This window comes from Nannizzia gypsea, genomic scaffold (genome assembly GCF_000150975.2).
Source record: "Nannizzia gypsea CBS 118893 supercont1.7 genomic scaffold, whole genome shotgun sequence".
NCBI classification, from domain to species: domain Eukaryota; kingdom Fungi; phylum Ascomycota; class Eurotiomycetes; order Onygenales; family Arthrodermataceae; genus Nannizzia; species Nannizzia gypsea.
Window position 1 is genome coordinate 1,091,561 of NW_003345195.1, and position 16,215 is coordinate 1,107,775.

Below are 16,215 nucleotides of genomic sequence, written 5' to 3' on the forward strand. Positions count from 1 at the left end.
AAAGCCACATTGATTTTATATTATCTGTAGTCATGAGTAGATCGACCTGTTTGGAGACACTAAATAACAATCCTTTCAAACGAGTATTTACCAACAGCCTTATGCTTGTTGTGAGCAATCTCTCTCCCACTCCTGGATCTGACCTCTCCTGTGGATTTGTGTACTTTCTTCTTGGACAATTCGTCGTTAACCCCAGATTGAGCGCCGCTTACTTTGAGTGACAGTGGCAGCATCTTTGAGTCACCACCTTCCAGCCCTGCCGAATCCTCAGGGACATTGTAAACCAGGATACGAGCTCCGTGATGATACTCTTTTCGCCTGAGCTTTGCATTCTGTGCCTTGGTTGATGTACCGTCGGTATTGGCACGCTGAGACTTAGATGCGGTGGCCAAATGCTGGGCAGAGGTTTCACAGCACCTTATAAATTCTCGTAGTATCCCTTTCAAATAGGTAGCTTCGTCGATAGCAGTAAGAGTGGCGGCGATTTCACTCTTCATATCTGCAATAAGAGACGCCTCACTTCCTGCTGTGCCTGCAAACCCAGCTGCTGATATCCATCCACTTGGTCCAACAGCATCGATACATGCGGTAAGCAAGTCAACAATTACTGAAAGAGACAAAGATGGAAATTTGGAGTTAGAGAAAGCAGCCGGAGGTTCTTCCGTAAAGCGGGAGGTGTGGCCACCGGTAGCAAGGGAATAGCGGAGGTGATGGATGATGGAAAGAACGTCAGTATTTGACAGTATGTCTCGGATGGATTTGGTAACACAGTTCAATGGATGCGAGTGCAACTTGTTTAGGGCCAAATTCAAACCTGTGATTGCATTCACAAGTGTTGTGCTTGGAGTTGTTACTTGCTTGTCTCCTGAGGCATTGTGTGCATTGTCCGTGGTTTCAGTATGCGCAGCTTCCGTAATTGACTTTTGAGAAGTGTCAGAGACATTTGATTGCCGACGAGCAACCTCGAGTAGTGCACGGAGAGCGTGGGCCAGTTCGGTCACCTCTAGATACCCAGGGCCGCGCAACAAGATCAATAATATCTTCATAGATGGGTCGTAAGAAGCCAAAGCCTTAACTAAAGCGCCGGTTGGGAGTTTGGATAGATTGTGAGGGTCATTGGTACACCGCAGGGCAGCCTCGATATTGGCGGCATTGAGATGTTTCGAATTGACAAGCCACTTGAACGTTATTGGAGGAATCAGTGATGCGATAAGTTTGACCGATGCTGAGTTGTTAGTTGCCTTGTCGATAAATACCTTGACCCTAAACATTCTCGCTAGTAGGAATTTTATCTTCTCTGGATCAATAAAAGCACCATCTAGTGGGAAAATTTCGCCCCTCTCTTTGCAAGACCCTGGGGTATCCCAGAATTTTGCTCTCATAACGGCATCAAACGTGGATGTACTTGTTGCGGAGGCAAGTTCCTTCTTTAGGTCACTCCAGTGTTGAGCAAGCTGGTCTTCCGAAAGCTTAGCAGGTTGGACATCTTCCACCGTTGGCCATTTGATGGACAGTCTCTTGGTTTCACTAGCCCCTGACATAATTCCTTTTCCTACCGAATCAATCAAGAGACTTTTTCTCGGCCGTTTTTTAGAGCGTTCATTATGGATAGAAGCGAGATCAAAGCTGTAGAGGCTACCACCGTATGCCGCCACCAGGACATTAAGTTTAGAGAAGTGGGATATAAATTCAAGCGAACTCGTAACATCTTGCTTCTTACTCGATGTGGACTTGGAAACCTCGGTCAATGGAAGTGCTGCCTGGAGTGATTGATAATGTGTATCATATACAGATAGTGTAGATTTACCTCCAGTAATGATAGACTGGGAGGATATCCGCATGACCGAGGAAAATGCCTCGCCCTCTATCATGACACAGGAAGACACTTTGGGGGAAAACTGAGTTATATCAAAGCTTATGAATCCGAAATTGGAAGAGAGAGACAGCTCCCCAGGAACAAAGTTAGCACTCCACTGGCAGTCATGGGCAGTCAATGAATCCTGGCTTGGATGTGCTGGTAAGTTCAGTGTCATTAAATGCTCCAACAGCTCAGGAGCTTGGAGTTGGAGATTATCGGTCTGAGCCTGAGAAGAAATAGAGTAGAACATAACCTGCACGTCGTTGAGTTGAAAAGTGTCGGTCGTGGTATGAGCCACCAAGACTAGGATAGTGGAATTGTCAGGGTCGGTCCCAAATCTACCACCCAATACAGACGCTACTATATCTTCGCGCTTGCGGAAAAGAAATTTTCGTGCGTCTTCAAAGCTCACAGTAAAACATGCGGCAAGCTCGCGGGATGACCAAGTATTTTCCGAGCGAATGGTCCATCTTTCCGTTTTTAAGTCAGGAGAAAGCCTTCTTAGCCGGCCATCCTGATGTGCAACAAGGACATCAAAGGTATCAAAGCACTCCTCGGATGGCTTATGTGTAGGAATGGTGCCTATAAAGATAGGTCTGCTGGCAGTGTCCTTGATAGGGAAAGAGCTTGTAGATATGTTTGGCGTGTTTCTGCCTGAAACCACCTCGTCCGTAAAACATTTGATTTCCTTTCCGGAGGTTTCCACTGCGCAGTATGTCTGTCTCTTTGCCCCTGAGTTTCCTGGGAGCTTTTGTCTTATAGAGCATGGTGGGCAAGAATGTGATGCCTGAGGTGGGATTGCGTATGAGGTCACCAATTTCGGGAATTGAGCCTAAAATCTGTCAGTTTTTGACATCACAGTTATATATCCTACATATAGAGTTGGCTCACATTGTATATATTAACACCCTCGCCATCGATGGCAGCTATAATTTCATGTCGCTTGCGCTTCTTCAGACCCTGGATGCCATATACTTCTCCGAACTGAATTTTCCCACCAGCATTGACCAGCGGTCGTGGCAACTGCGCCAATAGAGACGGGGCCGGTAGAGACATGACCGCTTCAATGCACTGTCCACAGGCTAATATCGGGCTCGTCGAGTGTTTCTGTCAACGTCTTCAATCTCAAAATCTTTCTTTTTCTTTTCTCTCTCTTTTTTCCTTCTTTTTGCAATCTAAAATTTTTGAGTTTCGGCGGCGGCAGGAGAAAAGTTACTCCGGCCGAATCTCATTAAGCGTCGACGCGCGCGGGAAAAGAAAGACGCGACGAAGGCGAAAGCGTGACGAAGGTTGCTAAGTTGATCGATATAACCGACAACAGCGTGAAGCAACAGCGATGGTGCAGCTGACAGAGAAGGCCAGGTCGACCTGGGCCTGAGCTGCTATTTATGTGAATTGTTACTTTACATATCGCCTGGTGGACGTTGAACACGGAGCAACCGCAGTGGTCAATGACGCTCAATATGGCCCGAAGGGCGGTAGAGCAACAGACGCTTCTTCCGTTCTTCAGCAAACGTACAGTTTCCTCAAGGGTGTCTGCGCGGATTTGGCTAACACTGCTTTTAGATGAGAGCATTGCTCCACCCATTCAACCAGAACCTCTCCGACCCCAGCCCAGCCAGCACGGAGGCAACCAAGCTATTAACACCCCGGATGGGGGTCAAACCCCTGAACATACATCTGAGAGAAATATATATGGAAATTCCCAATCCGATGGGGATACCGCTGCCCAAGATGTATTCCAGCCCTTTGAGTTAAACCATTTGGATGACGTTGAGGAGGAAGCAGGCCATCGGAGAAAACGATGCAAGACAGCAGAGTATGGAACTATGACTATGAATCCGGTAGTTTTGAATGCAGTTCCAGAAATAGAGCCGCAAGTCACTTCCTTTGCATCCTCTGTCCATCCTGTGTCCGAGATGCCAGTGACATACTACGACGCATCGAGCACACCCACTGGCTCAAAGTTAGACGAAAAATCCCCGGTTGCATCAGACAAAAAGTCACAACCCGAAAGGAGGCTGTTACATCTGCGATTAGACTCGAAATTACTCAGCGCCTTCCCACTAGGTGAAAGCGTTGGATACAAGCAACCTCGCCAAAGTACGAGAAGAAAGTCCTCGCGTCTCAACACAGTTGCCAAATTCGTCAATCGAGTTAAAATTGCAAAGATTGCATATAACCCCAGTGGGCCCTTCAAACAAAATATTGGACAACTTATCGACGATATCATGAACGGACGTACCACATATTCAGAGTTGAAACGGCGAACAACACAATCAAAGACTGAACCTCGTACAAGACCATCTTCTACAGGGCCACCTAAGCCTACTCACCCTTTCTTCCTATCAAAGAGCCAACAGAAAACCTCCAATCAGCCTCTTCAGCCTTCAAATACCCCATCCAATGCTTTAGGCAACTCTACACTTCCACAAGCTTCAATTCAACTACAAAACAAAAGTTCTACATCGACCTCACGAATTTTCCCTCCTCTCTCTTTTCCCTCTACTAGCCAGAAGCAGAAGGTCAGGGAACCTCTTAATCCTATCTGGCCACCTCGAGACATGGTGCATACCCGTGGTCCCATTGATCCTGTATATCCTTCAACTGGTAGAAGGCTGGAAAAGCGGAAAGCAAAGCAATCGGCCGTTTCAGTCTCCGATACCGAGAGTATCCTCTCGACTATCACCTTATCCCTCGCAGGGTCAAACTCTACTGCTCCCAAACAACAACGATCAAAAGCTCTACGGCGCCCAAAAAGACACGTTCTTAAATGTAGCGAGTTCAAAAGAGCTGTTATCGAAAAGCTAGCAGCGTGCAACTTTGGGCAGGGTGGACAGAGTCAGCTGGATACTTTACCTCAAACAACACATCCAGCCCTGGTAAAACTTGCATCATCCCTGAATACTGCTACAAGCCCCTTTGACAGGGGTGAATATGACGATACCACGTGGCCTCAGAAATATGCCCCCAAAACAGCTGCCGAAGTCCTTCTGCTAGGCCCTGAGACGTCCATCCTGCGAAGTTGGCTCCAAAACCATCAAGTCTCGGCAGTCGATACAGGGTTAGGCACAAGCCCACGTCAAACGCCGGAGAATAAGGCGGTCAGGAAAAGGAAACGGAAAAAGCCTAAAGACTTGGATGGGTTCATCGTTTCGAGTGAAGATGAAGATGGCGTCATGAGTGAACTTCAGAATTCGGAAGACGAATTGGCGGGATGTGTTACAGTCCCCGTGAAAAGGTCAATCGTTCGATCTAATGATTTGGGCACTACCTCGGCCAAACGGCCGATGGCGAATACTATACTCCTTAGCGGGCCACCAGGGTGTGGGAAAACGGCGGCTGTATACGCTGTAGCTGGAGAATTGGGGTTTGAGGTATTTGAAATAAATGCCGGTACACGGAGGGGTGCCCGGGACATAGTCGAGAGAGTTGGTGATATGACCCAGAATCACCTTGTTCAACTCTTGGCCAAGACAGATGGTGAATCAGAACAAGTTAGCTCAGATGCTCTTGATAATGGGAAGGGCTCTAAACAAAGCACTATGGCAAGCTTCTTTGCAAAGAAAAGTGTGCCGAAGTCCGTGGATGCTGGTTCGATGAAAAAGATGCCCAAAACGGAGAGTAGCGAACTGTCAAAACCTCAAATAAACCAGAAGCAGTCGTTGATATTGCTTGAAGAAGTTGATGTCCTGTTTAATGAAGATAAACAATTTTGGACTGGAGTGCTTGCGCTGATCAGCCAATCCAAAAGGCCGATTGTCATGACATGTACGGATGAAAGTCTTCTTCCACTAGATAATTTGGTCCTTCATGCAGTCTTACGGTTTCAACCACCGCCCAATGATCTTGCAGTCGATTATATACTACTGCTCTGCGCAAACGAGGGCCATCTGCTAGACCGCAAAGCTGTATCGGACTTATATATTGCTTTAGGGAGAGACCTTCGAGCAACTATCACGCGGCTAAGCTTTTGGTGCCAAATGGGAGTAGGCAGCCGGAAATCAGGACTAGACTGGATGGTGGCTACGGAAGCATTGGACCTACGGGATTCTGGTGAATTGTATAGGACGATAAGTTCTGACACCTACATGGAGTGCATGGGATGGTATAGCGCAGATACTGTTGTGACCGAGCAAACTCACCTAGAGCTTCGACAACAGCTATTAAACGAAGGCAGTGAGCAGTGGGATATCGGGTTGATGGACTGGCTTGAAACCGGGAATGGCCGAATGAGTGGTGGATGCTTTGGATTAACTGACAGCTTGGAACAAATAGATCTAGCAGCTGATGTTAGGAGCTGTCTAGATATAATTTGCGACGAAGGATATCATGGCAACAAGGTAGGCTTACTGTTGAATGAATCACCGAGGACGAGGCTTATATGATACTAACTGTGGGCTTTTCAGCGTTCACTTGATCCATCCATGCCACCAATACCCGAGAAGCAAAGGCTAGATTATATTGAAGGATATCAGCTACTTCAATCAGATCCCCGGATGGAGTTTAACCAGCTATCCGCAAAGATAGGTGCAGCGTTGAGCACACTTACTGAGACCGCCCTCTGTCCTGCTGAGGTATGCATAGGGGAACAGGACGATGTACTGGAGCACGTCCTTGAAAGAGCAGCTCCCAAGGGACCGAAGCAGCTTCACAAAACAGTGTTTCAAGATGCCTTCCAAGCCATTATTGACCCACCCGATTATTCTATCCTGGCCTCCAGTATCCGTCCGCTTTCGTTCGAGCACGGCACTTCAGTCATTGCCGAGGACGTGGCGCCATATATCCGACACATTGTCTTGTTCGACATGTACTTGGAGCAATACCGGCTAAGGCTCAATGGGCTTTTCCCGCAGAACGGGCCGTCAAGCAAGCGTGCGAGGACGACACGAGCAAGCAGGGCAGCTGTTGAGGGAGTTGGCAAGGCCGACATCCGACGTGAGCGGTGGTTCCCCGGCCGAGTCATCCCTGAACTGATCATGGCCACCGGCGGCAAAGGCTGGGAGAACATCCTACAATACCCTATAACTAATGATCTAGCAGAGATACATGCTGTGTTCTCTCAGGCTGGACAGCCCCTATGCCATGCTCCGGCTGCCCCTTGTGAAAATGGAGCGCAAACTGCTGCGAGTTTTGAACTGTAACTATCTACGACTTTGCATATTTAATGGATCTAGAAATACGAATGAGACCTACCAACAGGCTACGAATAATGCATGGCCTCCAATACACCCGTCTATCAACGCAGGTCTCTGTATACATGTCGTAACGAGCTTAAACTCCATATTATTAACCTCAAAACGGCTGTCATGAAAAGCTTTGCTATATTAATTAACTAAAACTATGTCTGCTAATAGTTAAATAACCAGTCGACTAAATAACCTAATATCAAGTCAAGTCAAATAGTAACTAAGTCCAACGGCGGAAGCTTCTTGGTCGTAACCAAAATCCCAACCTCGTCAACACCGACAACGTCAGCTAAACAACCCATCTTCCTCTCGCTCACGACCTGACAGCAGCACGGTAACACACGCTGGCTCTATCGCCTGCTGCGCTTGTCTGTACAGGGTCCTCCACTTGGATATCTTCGATCCCATTCGCGCGAGGAGCCTCGGTGGCGGTGTTTACAAAGCTAGTTAAGCTTGATCCTAGCTGCCTGTCCGCTGCATCACTGACCTGCATCGCAAAAACATCCCTCCCCGTTGCGGCCGGAAGAACGATCTTCATATTACTTGCTATTTGCTTGACGCCCGGGAGACCTTGAAGCCGCGCGCGCTCTGAGAGGCCCCTGTAAATAACAGCAGCTACCTTCAGCTATACGCGACCGGCTTTCCCGACCTTCCAATGTCGCTCTTCGGCTCCTCTCCCGAGGACTCTCCGCTGGCCAGCAAGGCAGCGCAACAGCCATCATCTTCATCGCGAGTGAAATCAAGCTTGTTCGCGGACGATCCCTCTTCGCTGTTTGGAGCAGACGAGGGTTTCTCGTCCCACAGCGGCAGCAATAAGAATAACAGCAATAGCAACACTAGGGGCGTGGCTGACGACGACAACAACAACGACAACGGATACTCATCGCCCTGGGATATGCCGACACCAAGGAAGTCCGGCTCGAGACAGCAGATTGTCAAGACCCTCCTGCCATCGACTGATGTTCCGGAGAGCTATATAGATGCATTCGACGCGCTCGCTGGCGCTGCAGGAGGCGCTGCGGGGACCATCGGTGTCGAGGAATTGAAAAGCCTTCTGGGAACCACGCATTTGAGCTCTTCGGAGCAAACGGGAATTCTCAACTTGGTGACGAACAATGGAGCTCAGTCGAGCCTTGGGAGGAACGAGTTTAATGTTCTTCTAGCACTTGTAGGCCTGGCGCAGGAGGGCGAAGACATTACTTTGGACAGCGTTGACGAGCGCAGGAAGAGTAAGTTCAAATCTCTATCTACATAATACCATTATTTCTCCATACTTATACTGATAATACATTATTTGATACTGGGTTAGGACTACCGGAGCCTAATATTCCTTATATCACTCGTGTACAGACGGGAAATGCTGGGAATGGAACAGCTGCTGGACAATCCACCGAAGAACAACATACTGTTCAGATACCACAAACACGCCGTAGGCTGCGACAGGATTCATTTGGCCCAGAAGCAGACCCATGGGGAAGCCCGGTAGTTCGTCAGCCAGTCCACCGCCCCAACCAGGGTGGCACAAATGGAGTTTCGGCTGCCCATGACGCTCCCGAACCAGAGCCAGCACCAAAGCCCAACACCCAGACCGAACCTCGGAATTTTGCAAGCACAAGATCGAACGAATCGACTGGCGCTCCCGCGAGCGTTGGGTCTGGATGGGGAGGTGGTGGGTTTGGGAACCCGTCGTCTGCAAGCGGTTTTGGAAATTATGATCAGGGTACATTGGGTGCTGGGTTCGGCCAACCTGATAGTGGACAAGCCAACTCCAGCCGTAATGATTTATCCAGGTCGTTGGGCGGCGGTCAAGTAAGCAACTCGGGGATGGAGGATGTTATTACCATCCAGATGCTCCCTGAAAAAGAGGGCATGTTCCTCTTCCAGCACCGCAACTATGAAGTCAAGTCTGCGCGCAAGGCTACCTCCGTAATTCGAAGATATAGTGACTTTGTCTGGCTTGTGGACTGCCTCCAGAAGAAGTTCCCCTTCCGGCAGATCCCATTACTCCCTCCCAAGAGGGTTGCAGGTACGTTGAACAGGTGGAAAGCTTACCTTAAAAATGCTCACAAATACGTTTTTCTAAAGTCAATGGCACTCACCTATCAGCGGATTCAAACTCCTTTTTGGATAAACGTCGCAGAGGCCTCGTCCGCTTTGCCAATGCTCTCGTACGTCACCCGGTTTTGAACCAGGAGCAGCTGGTTGTAATGTTCTTTTCCGTTCCTACTGTAAGTCCATACTTCCGTTTGCATTTTTCTATGCGTTAGTAACTAGGCGCCCAGGAACTGGCTGTTTGGCGTAAACAAGCCTCCATCTCCGTACAGGAGGAATTCACGGATAAGCCGCTTCCCCCAGACCTGGAAGACTCGCTGCCATCAACCTTGAACGATACCTTTGACACCGTCCGCTCGGGTGTCCGCCGCTCAGCTGACATCTATATTAACCTGTGCCTCCTGATGGACAGGCTGGTAAAACGCCACCAAGGCCTAGCCGCAGAGCAGTTCCGAGTTTCGAGGGCGCTCCATGCCCTGACCGAGAGCACGATGGACACATATGCTGCCGATACCAGTGACGTTCCCCTGTTAAACAATGGCATCAATGCGACTGCCAATCACCTGCAAACAAGTCAAGGCCTGTTAGAGGACGAAGCAAAGGCGTGGGACCAAGGCGTTCTTGAGGATCTGAAGGCTCAGCGTGACTGCCTAGTCGCTATGCGAGACGTGTTCGATCGGAGAGATCGCTTTGCAAAGGATAACATCTCCCAGCTCGAACGCCGCATCGAGAACAATGAGAAAAAGCTGCAGGCCATCCGCGCCAAACCTGAAGAGGCGGTTAAACCTGGGGAAGCGAAGAAGGTTGAAGACGCCATCATCAAGGTAGGTTCCGTGCCTCAAGTTCCCCTGAATCTCTGTTTCGCCTACTGGCTATAACGACAGACTAATGGTTTCGAATAGGACAAGGAGTCTATTGTCCAGCAGCATGCCCGCGGGGTCTTCATCAAGGAGTGTATCCGCGATGAGATACTCATTTTCCAACGAAGCCAGTATCGCATCAGCCTCCTGCACCAAGACTGGAGCCAGGAGAGAGTCAAATATGCCGAGTTGCAGGCTGACAACTGGCGAGCCCTGACCGACGTCGTCGAGGGCATGCCTACCTCCGATTAACAGCCGCAATTCCTCACCGTCCCCTTAAACCCCCTTTCCCCCGGACACGCCATGTCTCCATCTATCACACTTGTTTAGAAACCCCCTTTTCCCCCAACTATATTCGGAGTTGGAATAATAGTGGTCTATGGAACCGCTGTTCCACTGCATCAGCGATCAGTTCTGAGTAATTCTAATCCTTTCCTTTTGTCCAAGACATGTTCCATTTGATATATACCCCTGTGCCACCTCTGGATTTCGCCAAAAGAAACCCTTCAAGCTCTCAGCTAATAGTCATTTCCCCCCTGATATAATAAATATGCTCCTTTCTTTTTTTCTTTTTTTTGGGTGCTTGCAGTCATGAGGCTACGGTCTATTGGATTAATATCTATTGGATAGTAGTTCGCCAGGATCGACTTGGTCGTTAATGTACAATTTGGCTTTGTGGGTATCATCCGTAGCCGTTGGAGAAGCCGTTAGCCTTTTGTTTGCTTAACAAGATCCCGAGCCGCGATTAAACCTCATCTACGGCAGAGTCAAAAATCTAGCTCCTTGTAGCTAAAATGGACTGCGTTTGAGAAAACAGGGTCCTAATAGAGCTGTTAACATCTTTATCGAACGGGGAACCGCGGAATAAACCCTCGAACGAAGCAAAAAGGTGTATATAAGATAGTTATCTGGTTTGACTTTCCCGGGGTCAAATCATTTGTTGAAGTGCCGAAATGGAAGCTCTCCATCCCTCTCCCCGGTTTGATAGGCGGTCTCACAACTGCCACCATCCTGTTCGTCCCAAACTCCTTTTTGTCTGATCATGCGAATCTTAAAACACGAACCTGGATGCCTGAACTGAACCTACCCCACGAACCGGAAGATCCTCGCCATCAGATATATGGAAGGGGACAGCTTGATAAGCGACTTCGGACCCGATATGGGTGAAGATCGCACCGGCTGGCCTGCATCCCATGCATTATTTCCAGTTCCGTGACCGACAAGGGGGTTCAGCTTCCCGTGCCCAGTCATAGGCGAGCACTAGTCTCGCTTCCGCTCCTGCATAAACCCATCCTGAGTCACAGATCCGACATGACGGGAGGACGAACGAATGGGTGGAGCGAGGAACCCCCCGGGAGTGACGTGGTCGGGGGATAGCGAACTACCCATGTCGTCTGGCCAGCCAGGATAATCTCTGTACGGAGCAGGTATGCAGAGAGAAGGAGAAGAAGGCCCAGGTCCTTTCGCTCTCGCTCTCTCACACTAGCGTTTAAACTCCCGCCGTTCGCGCGTGTGGCGAAGATAGCGAAAGCGAAAGAGGAGCCAATGACATCTAACGACAGCGCAAACCCGATTCCGTGTTTTGAAGCTGAAGCTTCCACACGCCCCAGACGTCGCACAGCAGCCTCGCGGGACGTCAAAGCGCCATGTTTTCTTGGTGAACGGGTTGCAGCAAGACGTCGCTATCAGTCTCACTGGGTGATGGGCGTACGGAATATTATATGGAGCATGTACGGAGTAAGATGAGTGTCTGAGGAGAGATAAGCAACGAACAGTGCTGGAGACAAGCTTTGGGGATTTTATTGGCAGCCGACAATCCCAGCTGTAGAAGGGTCTGCTCTCAAACGGCGGCACGGTTTTGTCTCAATGCAATGCTTGAATTGCGGCGATCCCTAGCCATTCCCAGGCCTCCTGCTACTGCCGATTGTTGCTTGTCGTTGCTTGTCTTTGCCGTCGCTGGTTCAAGTTGGTCGAAGTTGACTTTTTTTTGCTTCTTTCTCCGTCGCTTCCTTTTTTCAGCTTCCACGTGATCATTCTTGGCATTCCGCTCTGTGCCAAGACTTTCCGGTCCATGCGTTTCTTTTTTTCTTATTTTTATATTTATTTTTTCTTCTTTTTCCCTATCAAGCAACAACAACAGCAGCGGCAGCGACAAGAAACAGGAGACAGACGACTGGCTTTGGCTACAAGCTGACTGCTTGCCACACAGCGCGACTCTAGTGTCTGCTGACGACGCTGCCAGGGGAGAGATGGGCTGCCGGGTGGCTGCATGATTGAAAAAAGAGGGTAGAAACAGAGATCGGCCCGATTATCATCAGAAGTAGTTGGACGGGGTCCCTGGTCGAGCGTGCAGAAACTTCGCCGGTGGATACGCCAGCAGGAGCCCTGGGAGGATTGAAACCAAGCCCAATTCTCGTGGAGGTTCCCTGCTCGGTTCTCATCCGTGGCGAATCTCCTCGGGTTTAAATACCTGCGCCGTCGCCCCTCGTCCTGCCGCTATTAGCTCCGGTTCGAAGAATCACACGAAGCGGAGGAAGGAGAGCACCTGCCGGCATCTGCTCTCAACCGGCCTTTTACACGTTCTGTTTCCGAGCTCGATAGATACCTCTACCCACCGCGGGTGCGGGACTCTGTATGGAATAGCTTGAGGCTATGGTGAGATCAAGAGCCACGCTAGGATACATAACGTTTTGGCAGTCTCTGGTGGACGTTTCCATTTAATCGGAAGCCATCGGATGTGGTCTGAGAGTTGAACGGAGTACACACTATCGATATAACTATAAGCCGGAAGGGCATCGAAAGAAGACAGACACGCCCCAACTACCAACTATATCCTCTCCCCACTGCATACTCTCTATTTTCGCCTGGCTGGTTTCAGGCTCGTTGACTGGCTGGAAGCTTTTTCGTTTATTTCTCCGTCATGGCGTGGGACCATCTCGATTTCGACAAGCCACATTTGGCATACATGATCCTTGGCGGGTTCACAAGCCTTTTCATGCTGTGCTCCCTGTTTGTTAAGGAGAAGCTGTACATTGGAGAAGCAACCGTTGCCACGTTGTGTGGTGTTATTTTCGGGCCACACGCCGCAAACCTTTTCAACCCGACAACGTGGGGAAATGTTGACAAGCTTACCCTCGAGTGTTCCCGAATTGTCCTGGTCGTGCAATGTTTCGCCGTCGGCGTCGAACTGCCCAAGTCCTACATGGAGAGGCATTGGAGGTCCGTCGTCATGCTGCTGCTACCCATCATGACCCTCGGATGGCTGGTGACAAGTCTTTTTATCTGGTGGATGGTTGAGCCATTGACCTGGCTGGAGAGCTTGATCTGTGCTGCATGCGTTACAGCCACCGACCCCGTACTGGCGTCCTCCGTCGTCGGAAAGGGTAAATTCGCAAAACGAGTGCCCAAGCATCTCCGAGACGTTCTCTCTGCGGAGTCTGGCTGCAACGACGGCATGGCTTTCCCTTTCATCTACCTCTCCTTGTACATTCTGGCCTACCGTCCGGATAGCGCCAAGGTCGCTGAACACTGGATACTTACCACTATCCTGTACGAATGCATCTTTGGCGCCATATTCGGCTTCCTCATCGGCTACGCTGGTCGTCATGCCATCAGATTTGCCGAGTCCAAGAAGTTGATTGACCGAGAGAGTTTCCTTGTTTTCTACTTCGTTCTCGCCCTTTTCTGCGCCGGCGCTGGTAGTTCACTTGGTATGGACGACCTTCTCATCGGGTTTTCTGCTGGTATTGGATTCAGTAACGATGGCTGGTTCACCGAAAAGACCGAAGAATCTCACGTTTCCAACGTCATCGATCTGTTACTCAATCTTGCTTATTTCGTCTACTTCGGCGCCATCATTCCCTGGGAGCAGTACAACGTCCCAGATCTAGGCCTGGTCCCATGGCGCTTGGTCATCCTTGCAATCCTCGTCATCTGCTTCCGCCGAATCCCAGCCATGCTTTTGATGAAGCCACTTATTCCAGACATCAAAACGTGGCGAGAAGCATTATTCGCGGGCCATTTCGGCCCAATTGGCGTCGGTGCCATATTTGCCTGTATTTTGGCACGAGCTGAGCTCGAGACGCACACAACTCAACCGCTGGATGGGTTACCTGAGCCGGGAAGCCACAATTATATCATAATCTACGTGATCTGGCCTATCACTACATTCTTGGTCATCACCTCCATAATTGTCCACGGCTCTTCTATCGCAGTCTTTACCTTGGGTAAACACATCAACACTTTGACCTTAACAATGTCTTATACCCAGGCTCACGAGGATGGTCCATCTTGGATGAACCGCCTCCCCAGGATCCAGACTACATCAAAGACGTCTCTTTCTATGCGAAAAGACTCCTGGGAGACGATGGAGAAGCCAGAATTCCCTCCTGGAACACTGGGCCCTATCGGCGTCCCAGGAAACCTTCTAAGGAGACAGAGGGATGATGATCATCACAGTGCGCCAGCGAGTCGTGCATCGAGCTTAAAATCTAGCCGCAGACGTAAGCAAGGAGCTCAACGAATCGGTGGACCGATCAGCCAGTCTGCTATCACTCCACAGCGACGGCCTGAAGGAGAATTACAGGTCAGCAAACCTCCAAGTCCAGAACCAGAGCATACAAGAGGACACCAACAATATCCTGAAGGAGAACCCCATTCTCCCCGGGCCGAAGTTTACCAGGAGGGAGATAACATTATTGTTGAGGATGAAGAAGGAAATGTGCTCGAACCTGATCAGGTTCTGGGAGAGAAGAGCAGCGAGGCCAGCAAACCTGCCAGCGGGATTATGCAGAAGCTCTCCGCCTGGACTGGTCTTAGCAACACGCAAAAAGACGAATCCCTTCCTCAAGTCAACCGTGAACGCCGCTCTGCTCGAGCATATCAGTTTGCCAATACTATTATTGTCGAAGATGAGGACGGAGAAGTCATAAAGAAATACACTATCCCCTCATCACCGCGGAAGGAAACCGGGACTGCAGCCGCTGGTGATGAAGAGGAGAAACCTAAGTTGATACGCCGTATCACTAGGCTGGGTACCTGGACTGGCGATAATGACAACGAGGCTGCCGCAGCAGCAGCAAAGCAGGCAGAGGAGGAGGATGCAGGCATTCGATTCACCGTGCCTTCTTCTGGGGATGTCGATGATCACTTGAGAGGTCGCAGAATGAGTAAACAAGACTTCATCAAGCAAATGCAGAACCTTGGGCCCAAGTCACCTAACGACGGTTCCGCAAAGTTCAGTAACTTCTTCCGACGTGACGGTAATCGAGGACAGGTAAATCCCCACCGAAGCATGCCCGTTAGCGGTCCCCATGGTGGAAGTACTGGTGCCCCGTCACCCCAGGAAATTGCAGAGATGTTAGCGCAGTACACCGGCCCTGAGGGCTCTGCTGCCGATAAACGACGCCACAAGCAATCCGAACCACTATCTCGGGCATCATCATTCAGCCGTCATGACTCTGAAGATGATGGCACTGAACGTATCCCCCCAGCCTACCGCCGTGCGATTGCCGCAGGACAGCAGCCGCCAGATCTATTATCACCAACTTTCCCTTCCAACCGCAGCAGCAAACATGTGTCTAAGCTTGACGACGACATAGAAACCCCTGCCGAACGGAAACGTCGTCTTGCTGCTCTCGGTGCCAGCTCGTCAATGCAGCGTGAATCCGACAGCGAGGATGATGGAGAGCCTCGTGCAGTTAAGGGCAAGGTCCAATTCGCAGACGGAACCAAGCCGGCAAAGAGAAAGTCTCCTGTACAGACTACTTTCCCGCCGCCCAGCGGTGCCACCTCGCCAGAGCTGCCTTCTGCTCCTCCAGCCGTTTTTGCCCCTGAGAACAACCCCTTCTCAGATGGCAGCAACGCACCCGGCTCTGCGAGCCGAAGTACCAACGAAGGGACCAGCCATGGTAACGGAAATAACGGTCACGGAAACACTCCTCGAAACGGCTCTAAGTCCAAAATCTCCTGGGGAGGTGAAATAGGCCGTTAAATGGCCTACTATTGATTGACTACGATGTAGTTCACTATCCCATCCTGTTTTCCCAATTTCCTTGTTCAGTTCTTTCATTCTTTCCCTACCATTCTGTTGCTTTTCGCCTTTTTGATTTATTCATTTTATTTTATATCAGTTTGTGTGTCGATTGACACTTACTAGTTATAACTAGATTAAATAGCGCTGTGCTGCTGTTTATTACGAGCGTCTTTGATGTCCCTATTTCAGTTTGCCTATGGCACTGAGCGGTCTATATATTGC

The 16,215-nt window shown here is 49.8% G+C and overlaps 4 protein-coding genes across 4 annotated transcripts; 3 read left to right on the top strand and 1 right to left on the bottom strand.

The window, feature by feature from the left end:
• Window positions 1–59: 59 nt before the first annotated feature.
• MGYG_07718 (hypothetical protein) lies at window positions 60–2,914 on the bottom strand (the record flags this gene model as incomplete). The annotated part of the gene is made up of 2 exons (XM_003170424.1): window positions 60–2,690; window positions 2,750–2,914. The coding sequence occupies 2 exons, from the start codon at window positions 2,912–2,914 to the stop codon at window positions 60–62; spliced, it is 2,796 nt and encodes a 931-aa protein (XP_003170472.1).
• A 407-nt stretch (window positions 2,915–3,321) lies between these two features.
• MGYG_09167 (hypothetical protein) lies at window positions 3,322–7,002 on the top strand (the record flags this gene model as incomplete). Its single annotated transcript, XM_003170425.1, has 3 exons — window positions 3,322–6,037; window positions 6,167–6,201; window positions 6,268–7,002. The coding sequence occupies 3 exons, from the start codon at window positions 3,322–3,324 to the stop codon at window positions 7,000–7,002; spliced, it is 3,486 nt and encodes a 1,161-aa protein (XP_003170473.1).
• Window positions 7,003–7,702: 700 nt separating this feature from the next.
• On the top strand, window positions 7,703–10,211 carry MGYG_09168 (hypothetical protein; the record flags this gene model as incomplete). The annotated part of the gene is made up of 5 exons (XM_003170426.1): window positions 7,703–8,276; window positions 8,357–9,073; window positions 9,133–9,275; window positions 9,330–9,923; window positions 10,002–10,211. The coding sequence occupies 5 exons, from the start codon at window positions 7,703–7,705 to the stop codon at window positions 10,209–10,211; spliced, it is 2,238 nt and encodes a 745-aa protein (XP_003170474.1).
• A 2,668-nt stretch (window positions 10,212–12,879) lies between these two features.
• Window positions 12,880–15,951, top strand: MGYG_07720 (hypothetical protein; the record flags this gene model as incomplete). The annotated part of the gene is made up of 1 exon (XM_003170427.1): window positions 12,880–15,951. One exon carries the CDS (start codon window positions 12,880–12,882, stop codon window positions 15,949–15,951), a length of 3,072 nt encoding a protein of 1,023 aa, XP_003170475.1.
• Window positions 15,952–16,215: the final 264 nt, after the last annotated feature.